General features: G+C 46.0%; 1 protein-coding gene across 2 annotated transcripts in view; it reads right to left on the reverse strand.

The window, feature by feature from the left end:
- The window catches only part of SLC47A2 (solute carrier family 47 member 2), a 33,575-nt gene extending 28,589 nt beyond the window's left edge, over positions 1–4,986 (reverse strand). The window contains exons 1-3 of one of the 2 annotated variants that reach the window (XM_027861668.1): positions 4,448–4,976; positions 2,896–2,997; positions 2,347–2,415 (exon numbers count right to left, since the gene is read on the reverse strand). In XM_027861668.1, the coding sequence (XP_027717469.1) occupies positions 2,347–2,415; positions 2,896–2,997; positions 4,448–4,597 (321 nt within the window). In that variant the 5' untranslated portion in view covers positions 4,598–4,976. Of the gene's footprint in view, positions 1–2,346; positions 2,416–2,895; positions 2,998–4,447 lie in introns of both variants that reach the window. The other variant, XM_027861669.1, reaches the window with a different exon arrangement.
- Positions 4,987–10,417: the final 5,431 nt, after the last annotated feature.

Genomic DNA, 10,417 nt, shown 5'->3' on the forward strand with positions numbered 1-10,417 from the left:
AGATGATAATAGCACCTACCTCCAAGGCCTGTTCTGAGAATCAGATCAGATCAGATGAGATGATCATAGTAGAGCACTTAACACAGTACTGGGCACATATTATTCCCTCCCAAACTCAAATAGACATCCTAAACCACTCTACCAGCTCTAGTCGACTGGGCAGAGTAGGCAAAACCCCTTTGGGGGCATCCTTTTCTGGTACTCCTCTTCCTTCTTCACTTTTCAATTCCCAGGGAGCCTCGTGCCCTCCTGCTTCCTCCCAGCTGCTATAGGAACTCCATCTTTCCCTATTCCCTTATCTCCTGTGATAATGATCCCATTCTGTTCCTATGTTCCATTCTCTCATGGCCCAGGCTTCTGAAAGCATTCATTCATTCTATAAATACTATTTATTCTATAATGCTATTCATTTTATAGATACTATTCTATAATATACATTCTATAAAATGCTAAATACCTATGTACAAAGCAGGATGCTGGCTCCAGGGCAGGAGTAGATATCTTTACCCTGGGGTAGAGAGTGTGTGGGGAGAAATATTTGGTAAATATTTCTATTATCCTATTGAAACATCCCCATAGTGATCATCAAAAAATTTATATTGAGCAGCTTTGTGATATCAAAAAAATATTACGTATGAAATAGTTTTCTTTATGAAAAATGAATGAATCTTTTTGTTTGATTTCTTAGGTGAATATACATGGCAAACTGCTAGAGTTCCTTTCCTTTCATATTCTATGTTGAATATGGGGCACAGGATGGCTTTCCTGAAAGCTGATGAGGACAGGAACCCTGTTCTAGAAATACAAAAATAACAACTGAAAACAGCCCCCGCCTTCAAAGAGCTTACGTTCTACTAGTCTGTGCTGATGCCTTTGTGGGCATTTAAAGGTTCATGTATTACATCCTATTTATCAAGCAACCTATTTGGGTTGAACTGGGAGCCTTTTAGAGACCTCAATCCAGAGGAGTGGCTCCAATGGGCTGCCAGGTGGAGGAGATGCTTTGGAGTGGGGGTGGAGGGTGCAGCCCTGCAGATGGCCGGGGACAATCTACTCCCTGTTTATGTGGGCTGCACCACCAAACAGAACGGGGATCACAGGATAAATTAGGATGAGAACTGAGGCCTCCTAAGCAAGGACTTTCCAGCTGTTAGGGCTCTCCGCCTCCTGAAATTCCTAAGCAGAGACTAATGGTTAGGAAGCTTTTCCTGGTCAAGCCTCAGATGACTTTTTTGTCACTTCTAAATACCACTCCGGGTATGGGGTAATGCTGGCTGTGGCAAAGCAGAACAAGACTAATCCATCTTCTTACGAAAGCCCTTTAAATACCCCAAGACGGCTCTGATGCCTTTGAAGCCTTCTTCACCTGGCCAAACATTCCTGGCTTCTTCAATCAATCTTTTACACCAGAGGTGTCAGGCTCAATGGTCAGACAACATTCTCCAAGGAGGCTTGAACCAGATTAAAAAGGTAATTGGGAAACGTTTAACGAAACAAATACAAACACAATAAAACACAGATACTATTACTACGTGGTTTTCTAAGTCACTAAGTCAAGGGATCCTTAGGTCCAGCCGTTTCTATTTGCCTTTGACATTCCTGGGCCAGCCAACGATCTCTTAAGTACTTAAGAGTTAGCTTTTGCTCCCAGCCTCACAATTCTTCTCTCCTCCAGACTCAACGTTCACGGTTTCTTCCCTCACGTGGCATGGGCTCTTGTTCTCACTCCATTCTGTAAGTTCTTCCTGGTTCTTCCCAAAATATGGTGATCAGAACTGAACATAGCTATGGTCTGGCCAGGGAAGAAGATGGTTGGATGACTGCCTCCTGAGTTCTGGATACCTTTTGTATTTTTCAAATAGACCTGCGACTCCATTCATGTAGGAAACTAGCAATGAAGACATTCAGATCAGCACCTGTTCTGGCACTCAGAGAACCACCTGCGAGGGAGTCTGAGAAGTTAGTGACTTCTCCAGAGGCTCAGAACCAGGATGTATCCGAGGCGGGACTCAGACCCCCGTCTCCCTGACTCTGAATTCAGCTGCCGATGGATTCTATGCCTTAATTTCCCAGATACTCTGCCTCTTTCCTGGTAGCCTAAAATGGCATTGGCTTTCTAATGCGTTATCCACACCAACCCTCTAATTTCTGGACTAATTCATTTCTTGGGGCCCTGGATTCATGCTCTGGGTATCTAATTAACTTGGTTTTGAACACTTCACTCAAGAAACGAGAGCAGCAGGAGGCTTATCTGATTCTTCCCTGGAACAAATGAGATCATCCAGTCATCCAACCAAATCCTCAGTGTCAACTGAAGTGAAGCCAGGCCCGGGAACCGCCTCCTACCTGAGACATCAGGGTGTCACAAGCTGAGGCCATGCCATGACCGACCGAAACTCCACAAATGTTGACAAACTAGAGCAAGAAAAGACAAAGCTTAGCAATCAATCCATCAGCACACGTTTCTTACTCTCATCCTACATGGCAGGCACTAGGAAAAGAAAAAAGGGATCATCGCCTGTCCTCAAGGAGCTTACATTCTAGCAGGGGAGAAAAGTACACGTCTGTCTATAAACAAATAAATAAAAGACAATGGGGGATGGAGGCATTAGCAGCTGAGGGGATAGGAAAGGTCTATGAAGGAGTAAAGTAGGGCTCCTAAGAGGAAGTTGGGCAGACATCCCACGTTCCTGGTCCTCGGTCATATGTGGTAGGTCTTCTCCTGCTAGGGCTGGGCGGACGTTTCAGGGGCAGGAGCCCTGAGGACTGGGGATGTCACTTGAGGGGTGCTCAGGAATGGGAGCACTAGGAGAAGGAGGGGAGAGAAGGAACAGAACTGTAGCTTCTCTCCACAAAGGGATGGCTTCCCCCCGGTGAATAGGGCAGAGCACTCACCGCGATGGCCAGTGTTACCGAAGCCAGCTCCAACCTCCCCAGGTGCCCACAGAACACACTGCTCACCACAAAGATCATGAAAGTCAGCAGTTGGAACAGGAACTAGAGAAAAGGAGGAAGCGAATAAGCATAGAAGAAGTGTGCTGGGCACTGTGCTAAGCACATTACAAATATTATTTCATTTGAGAAGAGGGACAAGTCAAGAGTTCTCTGAGTCCTGGGGAGTGGGGTGGAGTGGGGTGGAGGCATCGAACTTGGAGCTAGATGGGACCTTGGAGATGGTTAGGCCCATCCCCTCATTTTTTAGAGGAGAAAATCGAGGCCAAGAGAATGGAAGTCACTGCCCAAAGCAGAGGTAGGATTCAAATCCAGGGCTTCTGACTTCAAATGCTGCGATCTTTCCCTTACACTAACGGGGCATGACGGACTCTCCCAGAGTAACTCATCCCTGGGCGCTTCCAGCAGGTCTGTGTTCAGCTCAGTTCAATTCAACAACCACTTTTTAAGTACCTACTATGTGCCACGCACCGAGTCAGGCACTGGGGATACAGAGACAAAAATGAGACTAGGGGAGGGGTCTCCATCGGCAGTGAGAGGCCCTGCTTCCTCTCTTGGTTCTTAAGGAGCTCACGCATACACAGAAAGAATGTCATCTGCCAGTGGCTGAGGCAGAAATCAGGAAAGGCTTCAGGGGCGAAGAGAAGCAAGAGAAAGGCCCTATGATGAATTGTCACCAGTGGCTTGGAACTCCTTTCATAATCATGATTATAATCATAGCCAGTACTTACATAGTGTAAACTTTCTAATTTATACAGTGCTTTATAAATATTACCTCATTTGATCCTCACAGCACAGGTAAGTGCCCATTTAATAGATAAAGAAACTGAGGCAGACAAGTAAAGTGATTTGCCTAGAGTTACACAGCTAGGAAGGGTCTGAGGCTGGATTTGAAATCAGGTCTGCCCGACTTTAAGCCTGACCTTCCCTCCACCGTCCCCCCAGGTGCTTTGCTGTAATGTGCCACCATGTGTGCCCCACCCCCCACGTATTTGGTGCCCTGGGAAGGCTAGAGAAGAAGTCCCGCTCAGAACACCGGGGGGATGGTGGAAGTAGGGAGATTGGGAGCGAGACTGAGTGGAGCATGCTGAGGGTCTGGGAAGCCTTCTCCTCTCCTGAGGACGCAGGTGGACACGTTGTGGCATGGCCACTCTCTGATCCCACTGGAGAAAGTGGTGGGAAGGGGCATCTAGTTTGGGAGCGCGGGAGTGATGGACCCCATCTCTGCCTTCCCTCCCTATCCTTTTGTCCCCCACCCCATTTAGGGGTTGTCCCTGGGACGAAAGCTCTTCCCCTTTTGACATTTATTATCCTGTGACCTCAACCTGAGCCTCAGTTTCCCCATCTGGAAAATTAAGGGGTTGGATTAAATGACCTCTAAGCCCAAAGGTCCAGCCTGCTTCTGTTTATATCCAGCTCAGGAAAGCACCAGGTGATAGGAGATGGGGACCCCGAGGTGCTCTCCCCTCCTCCCCAGCCCTGTCCTCTTTCTTACCAGGGGTCCTGAAAGTCTGAAGAGATTCCGGACTTCTGCCACAAAGCCTTCTGGGATGATCTTCCAAAGTCCCTTCCGTGGGGGTGCCTCCCCACTGCTCTTGTTGTCTCCCGAAGGGCCCTCATCAGTGACTCCCGGGAGCTGGTCCATTCTGACCCGAGGCTCTAGGACCTCCCACGGCAGATGGAAGACTCACCAAATCGGTCAAGGGCTGTTCCTCAGACCCTGCAACTAAAACTCATCGGCAGAATCCAGGGGCTGGAGAAGAGATTTCAGCCGGATCAAAGAGCAGGAAACCTTAGCCCTCCTTTCTCTTTTGCTGGAGTCACACGGGAATCACTTGAAGCCAGGGTAATGAATAAATAAACGAGGGCGGCCAACCAAGGGGTGGGGTCTTACAGAGAGGGCAGAGCCAAGGGGCAACCAGAAGATTCCAGCTGGATGGAGAGGCAAGATCTAAGGCAAGCCTCTGAGTTGCCCCTCCCCCCACCCCCACTTCACCTGGCCTTGGCTGGAAGGATGTCCATTGGCCTTTCCTTCTGGAGCCTGGCCCCTCCTGGGTCAGGCGAAGCCTGAGTGTCCAGGCTAGTACAGCCCAGCTATTCAGGACTGCCCTAAACAGGGAAGCCACCTGGAGGTCCTAGCTGTGTCCAAGTCATAGGCATAGTGTTGCTCCAAAGGATCACCCCTGTGGCTCTGGAAGGCATCACAGAGGATGTTTAGCCCCCTGCCCCCTTATTTTACAGACAAGGAAACTGAGGCCCAAGGACGTGAGGCGACTTGCCCAAAGTCATGCCCAGGGCTCTTCTTCCTGCCCAGAGATCCCCTCATGGTCTCACAGTCAGTGTACGGCAGAAGAAAAACCAATTAAGCACCTCCTATGTGCCACGCCCCCAGCTGGGCACTGGGGATACAGAGATAAAAAGGAGACTAGGGGAGGGTATATTATAAGATACTATAAAAGGAGCCCATGTGACATATTCTGATTTATCTATGAAAATTTAGTATAACTAGCTTAAAACATTTATTTTTTCATAAGAAGTATTATGATTTAAATGGGGCAACTAGGTTTACACAGTGAATATAGAGCACTGGGCCTGGAGTCAGGAAAACCTGAATTCAAATGCAGCCTCAGGCACTCACTAGCTGTGTGACCCTGGACAAGTCACTTCGCCTTGTTTTCCTCAGTTTCCTCATCTTTCAGATGAGCTGAAGAAGGAAATGGCAGATGCAGGTTAGATCTATTTATCATGCAGGATAGTGGCTTCTGTTACGTAACCTATTTGTGTGTAGACCAGAATACTTAAATTTTGTATTTTTCGTGTTTGTGTTTAAACTGTTACAATGGTACAAACCTCATCCCCAAGATTTGGTGGGATTTTTCACATGAAAATATTGTTATGAATTTGTATTAACTGCTCCTTGCAGTTCACACCCCTACTTCTAATCCCCCTCCCCCACAAAAGCTACAGAGAATTAAAAAAAAAATTTCTAAATCCAAATTTTTTTTGAATTTCTGAGGTTTCAAAGCTAGTGCCTGAGGCATCCAGCCTCAGTGAGGCGGTGGTGAGTGAAGGGCTTGGAGGCAGGAAGGAGAAGCTGGAATCCTGCTTTAGTCACTTACTGGCTGTGTGACCCTGGGCAAGTCACTTACTCCTCACCCTCAGCGTTCTCACCTGTCAGGGGGGATAAATCACCTACTTCCCTGGTTGCTGTGAGGATTAATGGGAACATATGTAAGACAGTTTTCAAACTTTAACTCGCAATGTAAATATTAACTGTTGTCATTATGACTTGGTCCCGTCTCATGGTGTCTGGTGGGAGAAGGGACAGGAACAGTAGACACAGATGGGCCACTCCCGCACTTATCGCACTTATCGCCGTGCCTTTGACCGCACGGATTTTCTTTACCACAAAAAGGTATTTTCGAGGAAGAACTCCCTCTGTAGCCTAGGCAGCCCCCTTTCCTCTGAAAAGCATCAGGGACTCCCAGGACAGCTGTACAAATCCCACTGACCTGCAAGTTCAGGGCACGGTCCCACCCTGGGGATCGGCACCTTGTTGGCTGCCCCACCGGCAGGGGAGCCAGATGGAGGACACCGGAGAAGGAGCTTAAGCCCCACCTGGCCTGGTCTGAGGGTTGCCGTCCCCCTTCGAGCTCCAGTAGAAGCTACACAAGCCCCAACATCTTCTTCTTGACCGGCCGGGGCTGGAGTCCAGCCAAGCTTGATTTAGGTACCAACGGGGCAAAGCGGGCTGGCAGCTAGCCAATAATCAGCAGCTTTCTTCTTGGGACGGTATTCCACCACAGGCCCATCCTTCTCCATTTCCACCACTTTTGCACTGCATAACCTTGGACAATCAGCTGCCTTAATTTAGAAGCATTCAGATATTCCCATATCCCATAGAAATAAGGTAACCTTTGCTTGGTTTGCACTTCATCCCTAATTGCTTTGTTTTATTCTGTATATTTCATTTTTATCTTAATTGTTCTTATGACACTGTTGAGATGGAGTCCTCTAAAACTCAGGGATGCCTGTGGCTCGGGAATGGGACAGAGGTCCCACGTCCCCAGGTCTAAAAGCAGTACAAATCAGAATCAGGGCTTGAACCCATAGCTTGCTGATCCAAACCCAATACTCTTTCTATTGTACCGCTAACAGCATTGTACGTGGTTACCAAAAAAAGCTGGAAAAAAGATACATGCCCAATAATTTGAGAAGGGTTGATTGGTATCTTTTTTTTTTTTAGGCAATTGGGGTTAAGTGACTTGCCCAGGGTCACACAGCTAGTAAGTGTCAAGTGTTTGGTGTGAGACCGGATTTGAACTCAGGTTCTCCTGACGTCAGGGTCGGTGCTCTATCCACTGTGCCACCTAACTGCCCCCAAGAAGGGTTGAAAAATAAACATGTTGTATTATTGTTATAGAACGTTATTGTGCTGCAAAGGATGATCAGTATGGAGAATTCAAAGAAATGTGGGAAAATTCATAAGAAGTAATGCAGAGTGACAACAGCTATCAAAAGAAGTCCATACCCAATAACCACAACTCTGAAAATAGAGTCAACCTGAACAGCAAAACTGTGGTCAATGATGGTAACATATTGCCAAGGTGGTAGGGCATCCCTTCCTTGTCTTAATAACCCCTAACTCCTATTCCATCAATTCCACTGGCTCCCTATGACCTCCAGGATCAAATAAGAAACCTTCTATTTGGTGTTCAAAACGCTTCTATTATACAGTGACTCTGGTCTCCTGGCTGTTCCCAGAATAAGACACTCCATTTCCCAACTCTGGGCATTTTCATTGGCTGTCCTCTCTGCCTGGAACGCTGTCCCGCCTTCTCACTTCTTCCTGGTGTCCCTAACTTCCTCGAGTTGGGTGACAGAGGGACAGCAAAGATGGATGAGCAGCCGTGGAAAAGGGCTCAGGATGTCCTCACACCAGAGGTGCTGGTCCTCCCTGAACACCCCAAGCCTTCATCATTCCCATAGTGATCACAGAAGAGAATTCTTTTCAGCATTGAGGAGAGAGGTGCCCGAAGAAACCGGGGCTGGAATGTTACTTTTTTTTTTTTTTACATTTAACATATTTTAACATAAACATCTTTTCCTTGTTCAAGATCCCTATACGTGATGCCTGAAATGTTCTCGGAAGAGAGTCCAGTTGCAAAGCATGGGGGACTAGGCCACTTTGAGCCTCTTTCTCCCAGCTGGAAATGCCTTAGCTACAGATTAATGTTCACTTAAATGTAAATGTTTCTGGCATGTTTGAGCCTAAATCACAGAGGACATTATTAGTGTTAATTTTTTTTAATACTTCCATCTGAAGAATTTTACTTTTTCCATCCAGACAAGATGGCCTGCGGGAGAGAGGTAAGCAAACATCTCCTTGTTTTATACCTCAAAGGATCATCGATTCAAAACTGGAAGGGACCTTAAAGACAATAGTGACCAACCTCATTTTATAGATGAGGAAACTGAGGCAAATGGAGGTTAAGTGACTTGCTCAGGGTCACGTAGCTGTGCAGGCAAGATTTGAACTCAGGCCTTCCTAACTCCAAGTCCAGAGTTCTATCCACTGGCCAGGGGAATGACCAAACACTGGAAAGATTTTGTGCTTCTCTTAGACTGGTGACCCCTGAGTGGTCACTTGACCCTCCCTGGCCCTTCTAACAGCGTGAGTGTTGGAAGAGTTTGAATATTAAACTGCTCCAGTCCAGGGTGTTGGCAGTGGGACGAGCATGAGATTGCATTTACTTAGAAATGGGAGATGAGATTGGTTTTCTATGGCTTTCCTTCGGATTTCTCTTCCAATTTCCTACAATAAACATGTATTTAGTAAATGCCTACTGTATGCAAAGCAACACGCTACAAGGTGAGGGTAAAAAAAGTAACAAATACATCACTGACCTCAAGGAGCTTATATTTGACTGCAGTGGGGGATGAATTAGGTGCACAGAGAAGTAACTATATCTATATCTATATGTGTGTGGACGTATGTGTGTATGTATATCTGTATATATATGTTTCTCTGTGTACACAATGTCTACACATACACGTATACATATATACATATATGTGTGTATGTACTATGTGACCCTGAGTAAGTCACTTAACCCTGTTTGCCTCAGTTTCCACTTCTGTTAAATGAGCTGGAGAAGGAAATGGCAAACCACTCCAGAATCTTTGCCAAGAAAACTCCAAATGAAATCATTAAGAGTCAGACATGAGTGAAATGACTGAACAAGAATGAAAAATGTGTGTATACACAAATATATAAATACAGACACACAAAAACAAATACAACACAATTTTGTGGTGGGCAAGCACTTAACGCTTTGGGGAAGCTTGTAGGAGTAGTGAGTAGCAAGAGTCTTGAAGCTTTGTGGCATTTCAAGATGGGGAGGGAGAGCATGTCTGGCACATTGGACAATCTGGGCAAAGTCATGGAGGCGGGAGATGACAAGAACAGCAAGTGACCTAATTTTACTTATTTTATTACTTCTTTGCCTGGTTTATTAGCATGGTGGAGGACAGACCCCAAGACCCAACTTAGCTGGAGAAGTTTCCAGTCTCACATGGGGTGGGTACCCGACAAGATAAGGCAACTGCTGACTGCAAGATGAGCCCCAGTGTTGGATGGGTCAGGTCTATGTGACATGCAAGCTAGACTTGAATCCATTTCTCATGTTTCTGAATCAACAGGCTGTTTGGGTGAGTTTGGAAATGTTGTGAATCAATCCAGAGTCTTCTCATTTCCATCCTTTCTTCAAATTTGATGTTAAAGTTTGACAATTGTCCTAACTAGTTAATGGTCTGGCTGTGCATGGAGGGCTGATTTGGAAATGATTTCCCTGTCACTAAGCAGTTGTTTCCTGTTTGTTAAGAAATAATTAAGAGGCAGCTTGGAACAGTGGAGAAAGAGCTGGGTTGCATCATTGGGAAGACCTGGGTTCAGGTTCCTTTCTAACACTTACTGATTGAGTGATCCTGGGCAAATCACATCACCCATCTGTGACCATAATCGGCAGGGCAGGTGCCAATCTTCATCGGCCTCCTCATGGGAAGTTCTGTATATCAATGAAATCATAGGCCACCTAGTTGAAAGAGAGAGAGAGAGAGAAATCGTTGATTTCATTTCTTATGAAGTTTCTTGATGCTCACCATTTGTAGTATCTTCTAAATCTCTTCTTGAAGAAAAGACTAATGATCTATAATCATGAGGCTTTGGAATCATTTATAAACCTTTATTTTCTTAGGTCTTAACATGTTTTCCCACCTTCCCCTGTGTTTCCATTACCACTGAACTCACTAAATATCAAGATACAAGTTGGTTTGAAGGACCTAGTTAAATTGTGTAATTGTGTAAAATGTCTCTACTCCTCCATCCTCCAACATCAAGGATGGCACCAAAGTTGGAGCCCATTCCATCATCCTCGGCCCCTTGCCTACATTTACCTGAGTCCTC

This window comes from Vombatus ursinus, unplaced genomic scaffold (assembly GCF_900497805.2).
Source record: "Vombatus ursinus unplaced genomic scaffold, bare-nosed wombat genome assembly UNPS02014768.1, whole genome shotgun sequence".
Taxonomy (NCBI): Eukaryota; Metazoa; Chordata; class Mammalia; order Diprotodontia; family Vombatidae; genus Vombatus; species Vombatus ursinus.